This window comes from Equus quagga, chromosome 15 (genome assembly GCF_021613505.1).
Source record: "Equus quagga isolate Etosha38 chromosome 15, UCLA_HA_Equagga_1.0, whole genome shotgun sequence".
Classification (NCBI taxonomy): Eukaryota; Metazoa; Chordata; class Mammalia; order Perissodactyla; family Equidae; genus Equus; species Equus quagga.
Genome location: NC_060281.1, coordinates 68948834 through 68967637, shown reverse-complemented (window position 1 = coordinate 68967637; position 18804 = coordinate 68948834). Strand labels below are relative to the sequence as shown.

At 54.2% G+C, this 18804-nt stretch overlaps 2 protein-coding genes and 5 non-coding genes across 9 annotated transcripts in view; 1 reads left to right on the top strand and 6 right to left on the bottom strand.

Moving 5' to 3' along the window:
* UBC (ubiquitin C) overlaps positions 1-1006 on the bottom strand; it is a 1178-nt gene extending 172 nt beyond the window's left edge. The window contains exons 1-2 of the mRNA XM_046638930.1: positions 850-1006; positions 1-125 (exon numbers count right to left, since the gene is read on the bottom strand). The exon at positions 1-125 is cut by the window's left edge and continues 172 nt beyond it. Of these exons, the coding sequence (XP_046494886.1) occupies positions 1-122 (122 nt within the window). The 5' untranslated portion in view covers positions 123-125; positions 850-1006. The remainder of the gene's footprint in view (positions 126-849) is intronic.
* Positions 1007-6441: 5435 nt separating this feature from the next.
* Positions 6442-6513, bottom strand: TRNAA-UGC (transfer RNA alanine (anticodon UGC)). Its single transcript has one exon. It is a non-coding gene; the product is annotated as a tRNA-Ala (tRNA).
* Positions 6514-8905: 2392 nt separating this feature from the next.
* On the bottom strand, positions 8906-8977 carry TRNAD-GUC (transfer RNA aspartic acid (anticodon GUC)). The gene has a single exon. It is a non-coding gene; the product is annotated as a tRNA-Asp (tRNA).
* Positions 8978-9487: 510 nt separating this feature from the next.
* TRNAF-GAA (transfer RNA phenylalanine (anticodon GAA)) lies at positions 9488-9560 on the bottom strand. The gene has a single exon. It is a non-coding gene; the product is annotated as a tRNA-Phe (tRNA).
* A 1989-nt stretch (positions 9561-11549) lies between these two features.
* Positions 11550-18804, bottom strand: part of DHX37 (DEAH-box helicase 37) — a 40233-nt gene continuing 32978 nt past the window's right edge. The window contains exons 28-29 of one of the 3 annotated variants that reach the window (XM_046639833.1): positions 13773-13962; positions 11557-13064 (exon numbers count right to left, since the gene is read on the bottom strand). The gene's annotated coding sequence lies outside the window, so the exon portion shown is untranslated. The other 2 variants (XM_046639832.1, XM_046639834.1) reach the window with 2 other exon arrangements.
* On the bottom strand, positions 13718-13789 carry TRNAD-GUC (transfer RNA aspartic acid (anticodon GUC)). The gene has a single exon. It is a non-coding gene; the product is annotated as a tRNA-Asp (tRNA).
* Positions 14044-14115, top strand: TRNAA-UGC (transfer RNA alanine (anticodon UGC)). The gene has a single exon. It is a non-coding gene; the product is annotated as a tRNA-Ala (tRNA).

Here is an 18804-nt window from a genome sequence, read left to right as displayed (position 1 = left end):
TGCTGGTCGGGGGGGATGCCCTCCTTGTCCTGGATCTTGGCCTTGACATTCTCGATGGTGTCGCTGGGCTCCACCTCCAGGGTGATGGTCTTTCCGGTCAGGGTCTTCACGAAGATCTGCATTGTCTGTCACGACAGAGACATAAAGAAATAACTCAGGCGCTGAGCAAGCGGCTCACGCGTCCACCTGGTCCCGCGCTCAGAGCCAACTGTCACGTGGCTCAAACGACCACCACAGACGTCTCCCCTAAGCCGCCTCACGGGAGCAACCGGCACCGGCCTGACGAGCGAGCCGCGCCCGCTTCCAGTGCCCCCCGGAGAGCAGGAAACCTGACCCACGAGTCGAAGCCTCACGTCTGCGCCGCTGGACCCGCGTCCCCCGTCGGCCCGGCAGCGTCTCCCTCAGGCCCGGGACAGCCGCGGCCCCCCAGCGGACGCCCCCTGTGAGCCCACAGAGAGTGACGTCACAGGCCGCACCCTCTCCCCCCGCGGTGCCGGGTCCTCCGGAACCGCCGCGCTACGAAAGCCCGGGCTGCGCACCAGTCAGGCCGCCGGAGGCGGGCCCGCCCGCGGGTCCCCACGCGCCGCCGCGCTCCCCCGCTCACGGCCTCCGCGGCTCCTTGCGCCCGCGAGCGGCCGTCTCTCGCCAACCTCCCCGCCCGCTTCGGAGCCGGAAGCAGCCGCCATTTTGCTCGTCACCCCCCCCCCCCCCCCCCGGGCTGCCACGCTCGCAGGCCCCGGCGACGAGCTCCTCGGCCGCCTCCCCCCCGCGGCGCGCCGCCGTGCCTCCCGCCCGCCCAGCAGCCTGACAGCCGCGAGAGCCCCAGCCACCGCAGCGGCCTCCCCTCACCAAATCGCGATGACAGCCGCGCGCAGAAAAGAGAAAGCAACCAACTCCCGGCCTGGACGAAACTGTCTGCACCACACCCGGCACGCCCTTATATAGCAACCGTGGCCCCGCCCCGCAAGATCCCTCCGCAGAAACGCCTAGAAGGGACTACTTTTCTCAGCCCTTCCTGCTGCCTGTAGAGAAGCGCAGCCCCCCGGAATCCCCTAATCCCCCTCCTGAAGTGTTCCCCTGTTAAGACCGGGGCTCTGGAGCGGAGTCTGGTGGGGAGGGGGCCGCAGTCCTGAGAGGCCGGGCGGAGGGATCACCGCGTTCTCGGCGCGCTGCGTCCGCGGCGTGGCCGGCGTTCGACGGCGGGGGCGGGGGAGCGGCCCGCGGCGGGTGCGAAAACCCGGCGCGGAGTCTCCCGGGCGGCCGGAGCGGGCTCTCCGTGCAGCCCGGCCCCAGCGCCCCCTCCCCTCAACCCTAACGGCCCCGCGTCTCCCGGGCAGGGGACCCGCCCCTGGCGGACAGGCCTCCGGCCGAGCGCCTCAGGCGGAGTCGGGTCCCGCTCCCCTCGCGCGCACGCACCCTGCGCGCCCCCCGCGACCCTGAGGGGCCCTTGACAGGGTGACGTTGAAGGTAACGGCAGTGTTCGTGCTTCCCCAAACTCCCTCCCCCCGGGCCGGGCCGGGCTCGGGCTCCCCGGGGCCCCAGCCCATCCCCCGCGCCGGCGGGCACCGGGACAGGGCGGATGACTCGGCAGATCGCGGCTTCCGGTCGGACGCGGCGGCGGCGCGCCCGCCCCCGACAAGGTGCTCGGGCCCGGCTGCCCGCCGCCGGCCAGGAAGGCGGGAATGCCTCACGGCCTCGTCAGACCCCCGGCGCTGACAGGGCAGAACCTTCCAGATTGTTCTAGCCCGCCTGTGCCATCGCCTGGCCTTCCGCCTGGGACCTTTGTCCCCGATGATAATCGAGGAGCCCCCGAATCTCAGCTCTGTCGCTGTGCAGCTGCGCTCGGAAATTTCACGTTTCAGAGATTTAGGTCAAGGCTCAGACAGACGCTGACTGAGTCTCGGCCCTGTGTGTTTCTGGGGAAAAAACCCTCCGTATCCCACACGCGATATTTAATTCCAGAGGCAAATCCCATTTTGATTAAAGCGGAGAAAAGTGTCTTAAAACACGTGAGCACGGTGCAGAGGTAAAGCAGGTCGTGAGAGCTGGCGGTGAGAAGGCCCCCTCGTGCCCCCGTGCTGCAGGCCGCTCCTTCTGGACTCTTCTAGAAGTACTCCCTGTTTCTACAAATGAGGAGGAGGGAGGGCATTTTAATTTCCGCCCTGGAAGCTTCAAGAAGAAAACAGAAAGGCCGCTGACTGAAAGCTGTTGCCATCAGGAGAAGACCACACTCCTGTTCTAAATTCTGAGCACTTTAATATTTAAGCGTTCTCCCTGAGATGGGAGTCAAGACAGAACTGCCGTGCGTCTCCCCGGGGAAGCCGTGTACGTGTGTATTTATGAAGAAGGGCTGAGGGACGCCGAGCCATGGGCGCCGTCTGAGCCAATTAATGGCAACCAGCTAGGGGTCGAGAGAGGAAGTTTAATTAGGTTATACTAGCCGGCAAATCGGAAGATGGGTGACTAAGGTCTCAAAAACCCGTCTTCAAGGATTACAGGGTCTCAGGCAAATATCGGGAACGGGGCAGCGAGGAGGGGTGCGGGCATCACGTTGCTCCCTTCTGCCCGCTGTGGTGGAGGCCTAGTGGGTGTGCTTCCCGCCTGTGGGCAGCCCGTGCCTGGAGGGAAACTCACAGAACAATGTTTGAGTTTGTGAAGCTGTCAGGGAGCACCCACGTCAAGCGGAGGCCATAAATCAGGAGGGCGTGCGAATGCTTGTGCAGAGTACGTGCAGAGCCGCGAGTGGTCACACGGAGGAGGGGCTGGGGCCGCTTAGCGCGACAAGATGGCCTCGCTCATGCTCACCTCCATGAGCGGTGCTGAAGATGCTTTACCCTCTGTGATTTTTAACCTTGTCCAAAGAGAATGAATTTATTAGTAGGAAATTAAAATAAATGGTAAAAATAGCATTCATTGTTCAGGTAAGCAGGAGATGCCAGCGACTGCCAATAAAGATTTGGGTGAAGGTTATTTCTTTCTAAATTTCTGGAAAGAGGTTTTAAAGGAACACCATGCGGAGGCTCTTTATGAGGTTATTTCTCCCTAAATTCCAGGGAGAAGTTTTCAAAGGAATGAAAACTGAGGTTCTTTCTCCGGTGGCCAGGCCTCACTTCAAACCACACCTTGTTTGCTTCCAGCTGTTGCTCGGCTGCAAGCCTTGTGATTCATGTCGTTTAAGGGCTGAGTCACACGCTTTGTGACGTGGCTTCTTTCGGAGTCCAAAAGGCACGGAGAAAAACAGGCCTGATTTCTGAGGGCGAGGAGGGGGGAGAGCGTCTCGGGGGGCGGGGAGAGGCCCAGGGTCAGCTCCGAAGAGACAACAACATTCTTTGGAGCTGAGAACACTGATTTTTTTTCTCTAGCAGAAAACGTTCTCTGAAAACGTTTGCATCCCCTAATTTAAGTCCAAGAGTGAGTTTTTGTTGAAGCAAATAGAAGTAAACATTTGTCCCAGGGCACTGAGCGAGAGAGGGGAGGCGGCGCTGACCTCCCCAAAGAGAGGGACTGGTGTTCCTCTGGAGCAGCGCTTCTCAACTGGGAATCATTTTTGCCCCTCCGTGGACACCTGGCAACGTCTGGAGGCGTTTTTGCCTGTCACAACTGTGGTGGTGCTTGGTGGGGGTGGGGGACGCTGCTAGCATCTAGTGGTAGAGGCCAGGGATGCCACGAAACTTCCGACAGTGGACAGGCCCCCGCGACACAGAATCACTGGGCCCCAAATGTCCGTAATTCGGTTGAGGAACCCTGCTCTAGAGAGGATTTTTGTTGTTGTTATTGCCACTGCTTTTCCCTTTGCTGAGAAGGGCTCCCAAGGTCTAAATGTCCCGTTTGGACTCGGGAATCGGGAATCAGGTACCAAGACATGCTCCTAAAACCTGAACGCCTCTGACTCAGAATGCAGTGTGCTGGAAGGTGCGAGAAGCTGGATGAGTCTCTGGATCCATTTTCAGTTCTTTCCGCCCACACAGATCCGTCCTTTGCAGGCGCCCCAGAAGAAATTGCTTCAGAGCTGGCACCAATGGGAAAGTGACAGAGGCCAGCAACAGGGCGGGATTGGCGGGCAGACCGGGCACGTGATGGGCTGAGCTCACAAAGGGCCTGGGTGTTGGGCTCTTGCGGGGAGGGGGTTGGACTGGTGCCTGTGTGTCTGCCTGCCTTTCTTCCTTCCTCCAAAACATTCGCTTCCCCTGAAGGTCACTACTTGTATGGGGCTTCACTCTGCCTCGTGAGAATGTCTCAGAGCACAATGGGCCGCAAACAGTGTCCTCCCAGGAGAAAGGGTGAAATCGGAGAGCTGGGTGGGAAAGGCTTGCCTTGCTTTGTCATCGGTTATATAACCGTAAAAGGGAGTCAAGGGTATCTGCAGCTTAGGAAGAAAAAAAAAAGCCCAAGGGATTTTGTTCTTTTTCCTGTTTACATTTGTGCATTTGCGTTGTGTGCCAGAACACAAACTGCTCCAGTTTAAAAATAACCAATTTCGTCCCCCGCCAGTCAGAAAATCAGATTTAAGCTCCAGTCCCTGAATTTGCCTAGTTTAGGAACGTTAAGGAGTTAGTTAACCTATTTGGACTTTTTTTTTTAGATTGTGGCAAAATACGTATGCATAAAATTTACCATCTTAGCCATTTTTAAGTGTACAATTCAGTCGTGTTAAGTATGTTGGAGGGAAGGAGAAATAATTTTTCCTCTACTCTTCAGAGTTCTCAGCTGAGACCCCTGTAATAAAAGATCAACAAGAGAAAAAAAAAAGCCCAAAAGTTTATGGACGTGTCACCTTCATGTGTGCCTGAGAGAGACCCAGGGGAGAATGAGTGAGTCCCAGAGGAGCTTTAGCATTTAGACTTAGGCACCATCTCAGTCGGGGAAGGGGATGGGAACGCAGGCCTCAGGGGAGAGTAAATGGTTTTTAGGAAAGATGACCAGGCCTTAGAAGAATCGCTGGGAGGTGTGACAGTTTGTGACATAGTTTGGTGTCCAGTCCTAGTCTCCTCCTTTATGACAAGAGCCAGTCACCTGGTTGCTGAGACTCCCGGGAGGGGAGCTGTGACCACGAGCTGCTTTGGGAGGACCTGTCTTCAGGCAGAGAAGGGGGCGCAGAGAAAGCCTCTCCCGCACCTGCTGTTTTTCAAGCACCCACTGCTCAAAATCAATAAACCAAAGCAGCATAATTTAGGGCGGCCTGTTCTGGGGCCTTCCACATTCGCCTTGCTGTGCAACCATCGCCACCAGGCATCTCCAGAACTCTTCATCTGGCAAAACGGAAACTTTGTACCCATTAACCAGTTCCCCATCTCCCCTCCCCCAGCCCCCGGCAACCACTGTGCTGCTTTTTGTCTCTATGAATTTGACTGCTCTAGGGACCTCAAATAATGGGCTCTTTTATATATGTATATAAAATAAAATGTAGTGTTTTAAAAAACACTTTCTTCAAAGGTTCACAAAGACTTTTCTAGGAAGCTGCCTTTCCCCACACAAGCCTTATGTATTTTTTCCTTGTCACTGCACTATGGGAAATGCTTAATTATAAGATACAAAGTAAAACAGAAACATATAATTGGTTTTGTGTTAGACGTGATAACTTTAGAAATAACCTCAACGTTTTGTTCCCTTAAAACCTTGTTGACATTTAGGGAGAAATAAGCTTCACGGAAGCTCCATAGAAACAGGGGCTGTCACCAGTCCCCCACGACCTAACTGGTGAGTCATTTCACGAATTTCAGTGTCGTCATCTCGAAAGTGAAGGCTTTGCAAAGAGTCAGGTCACTCCAGATCTCAGAGGAGATGTTTTCTGATTTAAAACACGAGGTCAAGTCAAATGAGACAGAAGACTTCCGGGGGAAAGAATTCATTCATTGTTACAGCAGACAAAGGACTGCACCTCCAGGATACAACAGGATCTCTGCTTTCAACAAAATACACCTTTTATTTTTATTGATAAAATACAGATACAGTGTATAAATATAAAAATAAACGATACGTGCACCAAAGCCATTCATTCCTTCCTTCGTGGCCTGTTGCTGATGAAGCGGGGAGCAAACCCTGCCTGCTGGGCACGCTCCGGCTCCCTCTGAGAAGGCCGTTGCTGACCGCACGGACACCCAGAGACCCAGAGCTTTCCCTCGCTTACACACTTGCCCTCTGACGGCCAGGAATGAGTCCCCAGGCCTCGAGGCCTTTCCTGCAGTCACGAGGCCAGGAACCGTGCGGGAAACTCCCCAAACCTGTGGTGTCAGATTTTGCCTTTCCATTTTTCTGCTGACTGCTCCTTTTCTGACAAAAGTACCTTTGGAGTGTTGGGGGTTTCAGAAAGAGAAGATCACGCCTTGTGAAAATCCCACCTCCAAGTAGTAATTGGGTACTTGATAATACTTGTTATAATCACATCCATGGCACTTTAATGATGGGCAGAAACTAAAAAGAAAAAGTTCAGGAGAACAGCAATGGAGATGCCGGGGATCGAACCCGGGGCCTCATACATGCAAAGCATGCGCTCTACCACTGAGCTACATCCCCTAACCTTGCTGCTAGGTTTTCTGAAATTCTCTGCTATACTCTATTCTTAAGATTTTTTTTTCTAAATTAGAATTTTGTATAGTATTTAAATGGATGTTAGGGTTTAGCAAACGCAAACCAAAATAAGTCATTTTATGTCTCCCAAGCAGACCCGTTCTTCACAGCCTTGCAGCTGAAATTCTAGCTGACACCGGAAATAGCCCTGTTCCTGAATGTTGCTCCTCACAGACAGAAAAGAAGGGAAGGGAAAGGAAAGCTTCCTTCCAATAAGCAGGAGTGTTGCCCTGACTGCACCTCCACCCAGAAATCTCTGCTTTCCTGGCCTTTAAATCCCTTCCAAGCTTCGGTGACTTTGAGGTTTCCACATGGGCGTGAAGACCTTTTTTTCTCCCAAAAGAACTCTTCTGAATATAAAAATGAGCAAACTAGAAGGAAGCAGATCCAGCCCCCAGGATGACGGGTTAAACTCTGAGGAAGGGACCTCTTTGCAACAGCCCACTGAAAAACGCCATTCTCTACCTGTCAGGGAGCCCCTCTCTTCCAGATACTTAGCATCATGCTGGGGTCATCAAGGGCTACCCAGTGGGGAAGGAGCGGGTGAGTGGCAAGGAGAGGGCTCCAAACTGAAGGCCACACCTCTTTCCACCAGCGCTTGAGATTTCCTGGCAGGAAACAGTGACTTAGAGAGAACCCCACCCAAAAATGTCCTGCCGGCTTGGTCTGCAGTCAGCTCCCTTCCAGCGTGCTGAGGCCTGACACCCTTTGCAGCTAAAGGCCTAAGCGAGCTGGTGCACAGGACGCTGGACCCAGCAGCTGTGACTTCCTCTGGGCTCGTCTGTAAAATGGAGATGGACCTGCTTCACAGAGGGGTTGTGAGCATTGAATGAGTTACACGTAGAACCTTTAGAACAGTGCCTGGCACAGGGTCCGGGCTCGGAAACGGGGGTTGTGAGCATTGAACGAGTTACACGTAGAACCTTTAGAACAGTGCCTGGCACAGGGTCCGGGCTCGGAAACGTGAGTCGTCTTTATTGTACACGTTGTTAGGATGTGAAGTCCCGGGAAGGGCCCTACGTCTCATCTTCACCCCAGGCGTGAGCTGGTGCTTTGCTGATGGTTTTAGTGAAGCAGAACAGATGAGCAGGAGGGCAGCGGGGCGAGGTGCGGAATAGGGCTCTGTGTAAGCCGCTCTTTGTCCTTAGCCTCTAGCTCAAGGAGGTAGCCACGAGAGAGTGACCTTGGCCACAGAAAGATGGCGCCACAGATGGCGTTCTTTTGGACATGGTTTGGGAGGGAGCTAAAGGGTTGTATGCAGTTCTGGAAGTGCCCCTGCTTGCTCTCTCGCCAGACAGCTCTGCTCAAAGCAAACTCAGTTATGTTTCCCCTCTGCATAAAACTCTCGGAGTCAAATCCATACTCCGCACTCTGCCCTCTGTGATCTGGCCTCTGTGGACCTTGCTAACATCATCCCTGCTCTGCTCCTCCTCCCTGGGGGCCCTCCAGCCACAGCTGCCTGCTTGCTGTTCCCCAGGCATGCCAGGCTCCTCTGCACCTCCGTGCCTTTGCACTTGCCATTCCCTCTGCCTGGAATGCGGTTCCCCAGATCTCTGTGATCAGCTCCTTCTCATTGTCCAGGTCCTCGGAAAGGCCCTCCTGGCCTCCTCTCTAAAGGGCCGACGAATCCCACGCATTGTTTTTCTTCACAGCATCTGTCACCCTCAGAAGCTGTGTTTCTACTTGTTCACTGTCTGCGTCCCTCCGTCGCTCCCTGGCTCAGCAGGGCAGGGCCTAGTCTCCCTCCTGCTGGATCCCCAGCGCCTGGCGCATCCCGGGTGCCCAGCACCGATGCGAGGGATGAATGTGAAGCGAACAGACAAACGCAAGAAGGCAGGCGCGGGAGCCTGGGAAGCGGGAGCGCTGTGTTCAGAGGTGGAGTCTGCAAGGTCAGAGGAGAAAACGTTCCTGTTTGGAGGCACCCCGCCTCCTGCCTCAATCCCTAAACCTTTTCCGAGAGCCAGGCTCTGGGCTGGAAGGACGTAGGAAGAGGGGAGGTTTGCAGCCGAGCGAGCAGCTCCCGGCTGAGGACCTGACGGTTTCTGGGAAACGATCATGTACAGCTAACGCTCTGCGGCCGCGCCGTGGGCCTGCAGGAACCGAAAACACCGCTTCAGCGACAGAACGGGGTCTCTTTTTTGCAACCACGTGACACTGGGGAGCCAGAGTGTGCCTGGGACTAAGCTGCCGAAAGGCAACTGCTGTCAGGCTGAGTGTCGCCTGCCCGTCGGGTGTATTCTTCGCGAGGAGAATAAGGAATTTCTACGGCAGTTGGAGAATTTTATTTGTTTAGAAGAAAAACGAAAAAAATAGAGACGAATGGTAAAACGTAGGCAGCCTCCCCGTCGGGGAATCGAACCCCGGTCTCCCGCGTGACAGGCGGGGATACTCACCACTATACTAACGAGGACGGGCGCTACTCGTCGCTCCTCAGACCTCCCCTTTAAGGCATGCGTAGCTTCCCCTAAATAGTAATATGCTTCCAATGGTTCAATATTTTATCTTTTCCTACAAAACCAAAGAATGCAAAGTCCCGTTTGGCTTAATTCCGTCTTAAAGAAGCCGTTTCCTGCCGGATCCTTGATTTAGCCGCTAGGTTCAGACAGCAGACGTTAATAAACAGAGAGCAAAAACTAACGGACAGACATCAACAAACATGCAACAGAGATTAATAAACGTTTACGAAATTAAAGAAATGGGGTCAGGCAAAACTCGGCCTTGGTGGATATCCCCGGATGAGGAGTTGCGCGCAAGTTTCCATCCCTCTGGCTTCCCGTGGCTGCTGCTCGGAGCTGTTTGAAACTAAAAAAGTGAAATGTCTTCGTTCATTGGGAAGAATCGGCTTCGTCTATTCACTCCCTGCCCCCCGCCTCTTTCTCTTGGGGAGAGGGGAAAAAAAAAGGGAAAAAAAACAACCGGCTGCCGAAACCCGGGATCGAACCAGGGACCTTTAGATCTTCAGTCTAACGCTCTCCCAACTGAGCTATTTCGGCCGCTGCTGGCGCTCGGCTGCGATTCTCTCCTCCTCGTCGTCCTAACGGCCCTGGGTCTTCGACTTGGGGACCAGATGCCGCGAGACCCGGAGCAGGTGGAACCCATGACCGCCAGGCTCGCCCTGCTCCTGCCCCTTCGCGTCCTTTAAGGCCACCGCCTCCAAGAAGCCTTCCCTGACCACTCCTCCAAACAAGACCCCAGCCCCTTATTGTTTGTTAGCTTATGTATTGTTTTCCATTTCCAATATCTGTCTCTCCAGCTAGGACCGACCCAGGAGGAGCAGGGAAGTCATCTGCCTGTGTCACTGCTGTATCCCTCAGGGCCTGGAGCAGTGCCTGGCACATAACAGGTGCTTAATAAATATTTGTTGAATTAATGAACGAAAGAACGAATGAATGAATCCTACTTGGCTCAGAGCTTTGCTTTTTCAAGCTCCCTTCTCTGTGCGAAGAAACAAGGCCAGCTTCCCAAGCAGCCCAAGGTATGGCAGGGATGCTGACCACGCCAAGGCGCGTGGGAGGACGCATTGGCCAGAAGGTGGCTTTCCTTGGGGCCATGAGTGACTCACATCCGGCCTGCAATCACGGCGGCCGCACCTGTGGCCCCTGCGGCACCTGCTCGGCAGCCTGGCATGGGGACACCGACAGGTGGGCATCAGGGTTCAGCTCTGCATCCCTCCCCTTTGGGCAATGGGTGGGTGGGGAGTGTTGTCTGGGAGCTGATGAGCGAGTGGGGAGGTCCTTCATGATGTGTTTGCTGAGCACCCAGTGACCCTCTGGCCCATCCACAAATACAGTAACGGGATAGTTGGGTACAAGAGTAATGCTGAGAAGTACAATTAATCGTCGTGATGGGGTGGGATGCCAGGGGTGGGGGCAGGAGGAGAAGAGAGAGGAGGAGAGAGCTGGGAAGACCTGAACAGTGAAGAGCCAGCTGTGCCGAGAGCTGCAGGGAGAGCCTCTGGGCAGAGGGGACAGCAGGGGCAAAGGCCCTGAGGCTGAAACAAGGTCGACTAGTTGGAGCAACAGAAAGAAAGTCAGCCTGGAAGAGCTGAAGAGGGGGAGGGGGGTGTATCTGATGCAGCAGTAATGGAAAGGAAGGGTGAAGGATGACACCAAGGGGCTGGTCTGGACTACCGGGCGGCTGCTGGATGCTCTCGAGCCAGGGCGGGAGCACCGCAGGCTGAGTGCGGGAATCGAGACTGTCACAGAGGCCTGAGGTTTTGAGACGCCAGCTAGACTTCCAAATGGAAACTCGGAGCAAACCAGAGTCCTCTCAGTGTCCCCAAACCCAATGTGATGGGCTGAATTGTGCCCCCTCCGAATTCCTGTGTTGAAGCCCTAACCCCAGCCACCTCAGAACGCGGCCGGATGTGGAGACGGGGCCTCTAAAGAGGTGATGAAGTTAGAAGGGGTCGTTCCTCCAGCAGGACTGGTATTCTTCTAAGAAGAGGCTAAGACACGGACCCAGAGGGACTGCCATGTGAGGTCGCAGCGCCAAGTCAGCCCCCTGCGTGCCAGGGACAGGCCTCAGGAGAAACCAAACGCCAGCACCTCCATCTCAGACTTCCAGCCTCCAGGACTCAGAGAATACATGTGTGGTTTAAGCCACTCCGTCTGTGGTGTTTTGTTTTGGAAGCCGCGGCAACTAATACACCCGCCTGCCTGTCCTAACACCTACTGTGGCTGCATTTTCCTGGATGGGGGAAGATTTCTGATTTCAAGGGTCTGGGAGAAATAGGAATGTCTGTCTCCCTTCTGGAATCCTTGGCTCCCTCTCTATCGAGAACAGGTCCCCTTCTGAAGATCCTCCTGCAGAGGCCTTGCAAATGACCTCTCAGAGGTACAGCCCAGTGTGTTCATTTCTGATCAGGTGTCAGGTCTGGCCAGATCCAGCTCCAAACAGCCAGACCAGCAGTACAGCACACCCAGCCTTGCACATCTGAGAGAAGAGCAGGCTTCAATGTCCATTGGGCACGAATCTACAGTGATCCTAAAGCAAAATGTGTGTTTTGGAAATGTAATTGATGTCATTAACAACTGAGAAGGTAAAATGCTATCCCAGTCTCATGACCATTGTTACTACTTTTTAAAATGGTTTATTCACTTTGTTTTGTTTCCTCATAATTTCTTTCCCAATCATTCAGTTCATGCAGTCTGTCCCGTTCTTCTCAAACATGTCAGCCCAATGACCAGGAGAGAGGAAGCTGGCAATAAACATTTGTTGAATAAATGAGTCACGAGGTCATCATTACTGTGTCTCCTGGGGCTGCTGTACCGAATGACCACAAACTGGATTTATTCTCACAGTTTAGAGGCTAAAAGTCTGAAGTCAAGGTGTCCGCAGGGTTGGTTCCTCCTGGAGGCTTCGAGGATGAAACCTCTCGGAGCTCCTGGTGTGGCGGGCAATCCTCAGCACTCCTCGGCTTTTAGATGCATCGCTCCATCGCTCCCCCGTCGGCCCCTGTCCTTCTACGTCTCTGTGTGGCCTTTCCTTTTCTGTCTCTTGTAAAGACACGTGTCACTAGACTCAGGACCTACCCTAATTCATGATGATCTCCTCTCGAGTCTCTTACTTTAATGACACCTGCAGAGGCCCTTATTTCAAGATCACACTCCTAGCTTCCAGGCGGACACATCTTGCGGAGGCTACTATTCAGTCCGCTACAATCACTGCCACATCATTTTATTTTTATGATTGATTTTTTATCAAAATACGCTCAAGATTGAAAACCACAGAAAAGTATCAACAGGTGGGCTGATACACGCCCACATTTCGCTGCTGAGAAACAGCGCTCATGAGAGCAGCTGACGGAATTCCACCTCTACAGACATAAACAGGGAGAAAGGGAGAGAGAGAGATGGGCGCTTCATTTTTATTAAAATAGGATCACATTCTATACCCCGTTTTTAACAAAAAGCATCAACATTAACTTTATTTTAATTTAACAAAAGAAAAAGAAATCATAATGAAACGGACAGAGTTACTGAACTTCAGATAAATGTTTTCTTCACCCCCACAAGACAAGTTAGTTTCTAATGAATTGTTAATATTACACGTACGGGGCATCACAGGATTAAATAGCGACTAAACCCAAACCAGCTGCGAGACTTGAGTTTCTATAGTGCGTTAACCGGGGAAGGGCACGGGAACGCAGGCCTCAGCGGAGAGCAAGTGGATTTTAGGAAAGACGACCGGGCCTTGGAAGGACAGCTGGGAGGTGACAGCTTGTGACGTAGTTTGGTGTCAAGTCCTCGTCTCCTCTCCTGCGACGAGAGCCAGTCACCTGGCTGGCGGGGCTCCCGGGAGGGGGTCTGTGCGCACGAGCTGCTCTGGGGGGCCCCGTCCTCAGGCGGAGAAGGGGGCGCAGACAGAGCCTCCCGCACCTGCCGCTGTTCGGGCCGCAGCTCGGGGGCGGCGGTGCACCGAGCACACGCGCCGGCCCTCGGGAGCAGGGGCGCAGCAGGGGCGCCCAGGCCGCGCTTCGGGGCGGCGCAGCGGGTCTTTGCAAACCGTTCAGGTGCATCGTGTCGATAGAAGTGGAGTGAAGAAGAAAGGAAGGGAGGGAGGGAGGGGGACGGGAAGACACATTTCAAACAGTCCAGAGAGGCGGGGAGTGGAAAGTCGGGGTCGCCCCCGTCTCCCCGCCCTCCTCCCCCGAGGGCAGCGGGGCGCAGAGCGGACGGTGCGGCGGCCGGGGCCTCTCCATGGGCCGCGCCCCACGGCGCCCCGGGGGAACGAGGCGGCCCCACCGAGTCTGGGGGGACGAGGCGGCCCCACCGCGCCCTGGGAGGACGAGGCGGCCAGACACCGCCCCGGGGGGAGCAGCGCGCCTGCACGGGCCGCACGGACGCCGCCCGGCGCCCGGTGGGAACGAGGTCGCGGTGAGCTGCTGTCACTGTGATGCCGATCAGAAAAGGAAATATAAACGTACTCCAAGATATGGACACACCTACTCGGGCCTCCGCTGAGGACGCAGCTTTTCTGGCTCAGCGCCTCCCGGGGCAGCAGGGCACCTCTCGGAAGCGCCCTAATTGACACGGTTCCAGGCACAACGGGGCCGGACGGCTCCTCGTGCGTCTGCACAGGGCACGTGTCAGAGAGCACCTCGCGGCGGCGGTGACAAGTCTCTTTTTAGTTAAAAGGTGCGCCTGGCCTCCCCGTCGGGGAATCGAACCCCGGTCTCCCGCGTGACAGGCGGGGATACTCACCACTATACTAACGAGGACGAGCCGTTCTCGCTCTCCTCCAGGTCGCTCCATATGGGGACCGGGTTCTCCGGCTACCGCTGCCGTCTGCTCGGGGCCGGGCCTCCGGAGTCGCAGCGCCGGGCGCCCCGGGTCAGCGAGCTCCCGCAGCGCTCCGAGAGACCTTCTTGAGCCCATGGAGACGCTGAGCGTCCTTAAAGGAAGAAATAGGTACAAGCGCAGCGAAGGCGCGACTTCCTACATCCTCATTCCCGGAAAGCACGCTTAAGAGTCAGGGGATGTAGCTCAGTGGTAGAGCGCATGCTTTGCATGTATGAGGCCCCGGGTTCAATCCCCGGCATCTCCACGTTTTAGTCTTTTTCTCTAAACCACAGTTACGCGTTGGGAAGGCCAAGCAGCGAAGGGGTCCCCGACGCCCCCATCAGCCAGCCTGAGGACGGAGCTCCCTTGGAGCAGGCAGCTCTAGGCACCGTCCCTGAGCCGCATCGCAGACACCCGGATTCCCTCCTCTGGAGAGTTGGGTGCAGTAGGTTGGCGGCGCGCCCAGGAATCTGCATCTTTAAACAGATGCTCCTAGCTATCCACGTCATCAGGCAGTTGGGAAAACACTGGGTTTCTAAGGAGAGTTTTGCAGCTGCCCATTCACCCAATAGACTCCTGAGCGCCTGATGCCAGGTAACGTGCACACACTGAGCACCTACTGTGTACCCCGGTAGCGTCGAGTACCATAGTATATCCCTGGATAAGACAGGTAAGGTTTCTCCGCCCTCCTGGCCTTTATATTCCAGTTCCAAGACTAGCACTAAGCGAGTAGTGATAAGTTCTATGAAGACAGTAATAGCAATGAGATGGAGACCAAAGGGGGATGCTGTAGACAAGCTGTCAGAGAAGCCTAACTGCAGAAACAGAGGAAATGGTAGGTGCAAAGGCCCTGAGGTTGAAGGGGTGTGTGTGTGTGTGTGTGCTCTGTGTCAAAGGGACAGAAAGAAAGCCTTGTGCATGGAGTGTAGTTTATGGGCTTAGGAGGGGGTTGAAATTTAGCTGGAAAGCCTGATACAGGGGAATGGCATGATCAGATTTAGATTTTAAAAGGCTCCCTCTGGCTGCCATGTTGGAGAATACACCACGGGCTGGCAGGGTGGACACCAGACACCAGCGAGGAAGCCACAGCCAAGGCCCAGGCGGCCAGTGGGGGACGCAGGCTGTGGAAGGTGGGCGGGGGCTTGCAGTGCAGGTGGTGAGCATGGGGGTCCTGGATAAAGGCTGGAGGTAGAGCCCATAGAACCCGCAGGCGGCTTGAATGTAGAGAGACAGAGAGAGAGTGGGGGAGGGCTCCTAGGCTGGGGGATGGGGTTAGAGGCCCTGCTGTGGAGAAGCGGAAGAGTTTTGGAATGTTAAACGTGGATCTTTGTTGTCTTGTTTTATTTATGTATTTATATGATGGAATTTATGCATTTACATTGTGATAGCACAAACTGACTTAGGAAAAATACCTAAGTGAGAGGAAATCAACTGCCTCTCCAGACTCACGGTGCCAGATGACCATCCTAACAGGTCCCGAGCGCCATCTAGACGTTTCCATACACACGTGTGGGCCGGAGGGGATGTCCCCATGACCACCCCCACATTCAGAGGTTCTCTAGACGGATCCACTGCACTCGGTGTACAGTTGTTCTCACAGCTGAGATTTATGATAACAGTGTAGTGAGGATACACACTCGGATCTTAAGGGAGAAGACACTGGTGGCGTCTGGAGGAATCCACCTGTGGGCTTCCTCATGTTCTCTCCCTGCCATGGGGGACACCGGGGCACGCTTCCCCCAACAACAAAAACAGAGGAGCAGGTGTTCGGAGCTTCTGCCCAGGGAGGCCCCTGAGAGACTCAGCTCGCCAGGATGTCATGAGGGTCTGACCACGCCGGCATCCTCTGCCCGGCTTGCAGCAAAATGCCAGACTCCCCAAAGGAAAGCAGGTGTGGAGCACAAGCCATGTCATTTGTACAGTGTGGGCGCAGTGAGCCAACCCTTATCAGTCAGAGAGCAGTGAGAATCCTCCGGAAACCCAAGTTCCAGGACCCAGCCAAGGGCCCAGCCCGCCAGCTGGGCTTTCTAAGGAGGCGCTGCGGCCGGCAGTGTGAGCTCCTCCTGCGCAGCACAGACAGGAGCTCGCCGGGCAGCTGTGTAGCCGGATTGTTTTCACTCAGTGCACTTGTGAAATGCTGCTTTGTGTTGATGACATTATGACATCACGTTGAAGGGCTGCAAAGTATTTCACAATCTGGTTGTGCCGTAATTTACTAATACCCCCTCCACGTGTGATATTTCCAAATTTTTGCTGTTATTAACAGCATCTGTCATGAACATCCTCCACGTATGTCTTCATGCTGTTTTCCTATGATTTCTTTGGTATTGCAATGTGAATTTGTTTTCTTTTCTTCTCTTATTTCTTCAGTTTGTCCCTCTAACCCCCCCGAGCCCCCAGATAATCAGTCGGGTGCCTTTCACATCGTCTCCCTCTCTCACAGTATCATACACGGCAGTGAGGGCGGGGGACGGTTGGGGCTGTCTTTCCTGAAGTGGAATCATGCAGTTTACGCTGACACTTGCTTTTCTCACTTGATGGGCGGTGGGAGTCCCTCCAGGTGAGCAGAGACCAGGCTCATTTGTATGAGTAGTGTACCACACTCCCCTCAGCCGATCAGCCGTCACTCAGCGCCCTGTGCTTTGTCTCCTGAGGAGCTGTGGTCAACATCTAACCCATCCGTGAGGCTTGCTTCCTGGCTCCCATCTCTGCGTGAAGGCCCCCGTGGAGCACTGTGTTTTTACTGTAAATACTGCTGGATTTCTCCCCCAAGGCTGTGGCGATTCCCACAGCCACCAACACTGTGAAGATGCTTTGTTCCATGTTCTCACCAGTGTTGGGTGTTGCCAAGATTCTTAATGTTTTCTGGATCTGCTGTTATTGCATTACTGATCTGATGTTCATTTCCTGCCCATTTGCGAGGTTGAGCATCTTTCTGAACCTACCAGCCACTGAGACGGGCTTTCACAGCTCCCTTGGTCACAGCCTTCTCTCTCATCTTTTTCTCATATCGCAATAGCTCATCCACTGGTATGTTGTTTCTTTATCATGTTTGGCAATATTTGTCTATTTTTTCATTTCCTGACCTCTTTTCTATCATTTTCCACATCACATGATTGACAATTTCCCCGATGTCAGACGTGTTCCCTTTCCTTTAGATTCCTGGGACGCCTGTTTGGCTTCAGGTTTTTCTTTTTACAATTTGCTGCAATTTTCTCCTAACATTTGCACTCCCACGTGTTGGGGACACAAGATGACGAGCGAGACAGAGGCTTGCCTACCTAAGTGGATGGCAGCCAGGCCAGCTTCCCTGGGGATGGTCCAGAGGGGCTTAACCCCGAAGGTGAGAAGCCACCCAGAGGGCGCGAGGCAGCAAGGCACAGAAGCGTCCCGGGCGAGGGAAGAGCACCTGCGGGGGCTGACAAGGGTGCCTGAGGGAAGATGGAAGGAATCCAGGGTGGTCCCAGGGCTGTGGTGTGAGATGACGCAGGGGTGCAAGGTCTGTGCACGCACACCCTTGGAAGCTGCGTCACAGGGGTGGCCTTCAGCCCTCAAGTAATGGAGAATCTTCCCACGTTTTAAGCAGGGCAGTGACGTGGCCCAATATGGTCTCGAGGAGAGCACGGTGGGAAGTCCAATCTCCCTGGAGGGCAACGGGACCATCTTTCATACAGACACGAAGTGACACATACACGAGGCTACCCAACACAGCTTTGCTTGTAACATCAAATGATTACAGAGGCCCGTCACTGGGGCCTGGGCTAACAACCACGGCGGAGCTGCGCTGTGGGCCATCGCGCAGCTGCTGGGAAGGACGGGGCCGCTCCGCGAGCAGAGGGAATCTCGGTGATGTGCTGAGGAAGCCGGGGGTTCAGGTGCCCCTGTGCCGATTCCCAGGCAGGAAACTGGCTACGGGGGGGGGTGCCTCTGGGATGGGGATTCATGTTTCTGCTAGAAAATTCTGAATTTCATAACGTGCAAAAATTCTTTAGTCAGTTCAGAGATAAACCCCATGCATCTATGATTAGTAAATTTTTGACAAGGGTCCCAAGACCATTTAATGGGGGAAGTAACAGTCTCTTCAACAGACAGTGGTGGGACAACTGGATAACCACACGTAAAGGATGTTGGCCACCTACCTCACACCATTTACAAAAATGAACTCCAGATGGATGACAGACCTAAACATAAGAGCTGAAACTATGAACTCTTAAGAAAACACAAGGGAAAAGCTTCATTACATTGGACTGGTTTCCTGGATGACACCAAAAGCACAAGCAACCAAAGGAAAAAACAGGTAAGCCAGATCCACTGAAAACTCTTGTGCTTCAAAGGGCGCTATCAAGAAGGCAAAGACAGGGGCCAGCGTGGCAGCATAGTGGTTAAGTTCACACGATCTGCTTTGGCAGCCCAGGGGGACCATGGATTTGGATCCTGGGTGGGGACCTACACACTGCTCATCAAGCCATGCTGTGGTGGCATCCCACGTACAAAATGGAGGGGGATTGGCAACAGATCTTAGCTCAGGGCCAATCTTCCTTACCAAAAAAAAAAAAAAAAGTGAAACGACAACTCACAGAATGGGAGAAAGTATCTGCGGATCATTTATCTGATAAAGAACTTGTTTCCAGAACTCTTACAATTCAGTAAGATGAACTGGGTAATAGCAGCATTATTCACAATGGCCAAAAGGTGGAAACTCATGTCCATCAACAGATGGATGGATAAACAGAATGTGGTGGATCCACACAATGAATATCGTTCAGGCATAAAGGAATCAAGAGCTGAAACCTGCTACAACCTGGATGAAACCCGAAAGGGTTGTTAAATGAAAGAAGCCAGACACAAAGGCCACGTGTGGTGTGACTCTTTATGTGAAACACCCAGAGCGGGCACATCAATGGAGACAGACAGATCAGCGGGTGCCTACAGCTGAGGAAGTGGGGTTGACTCT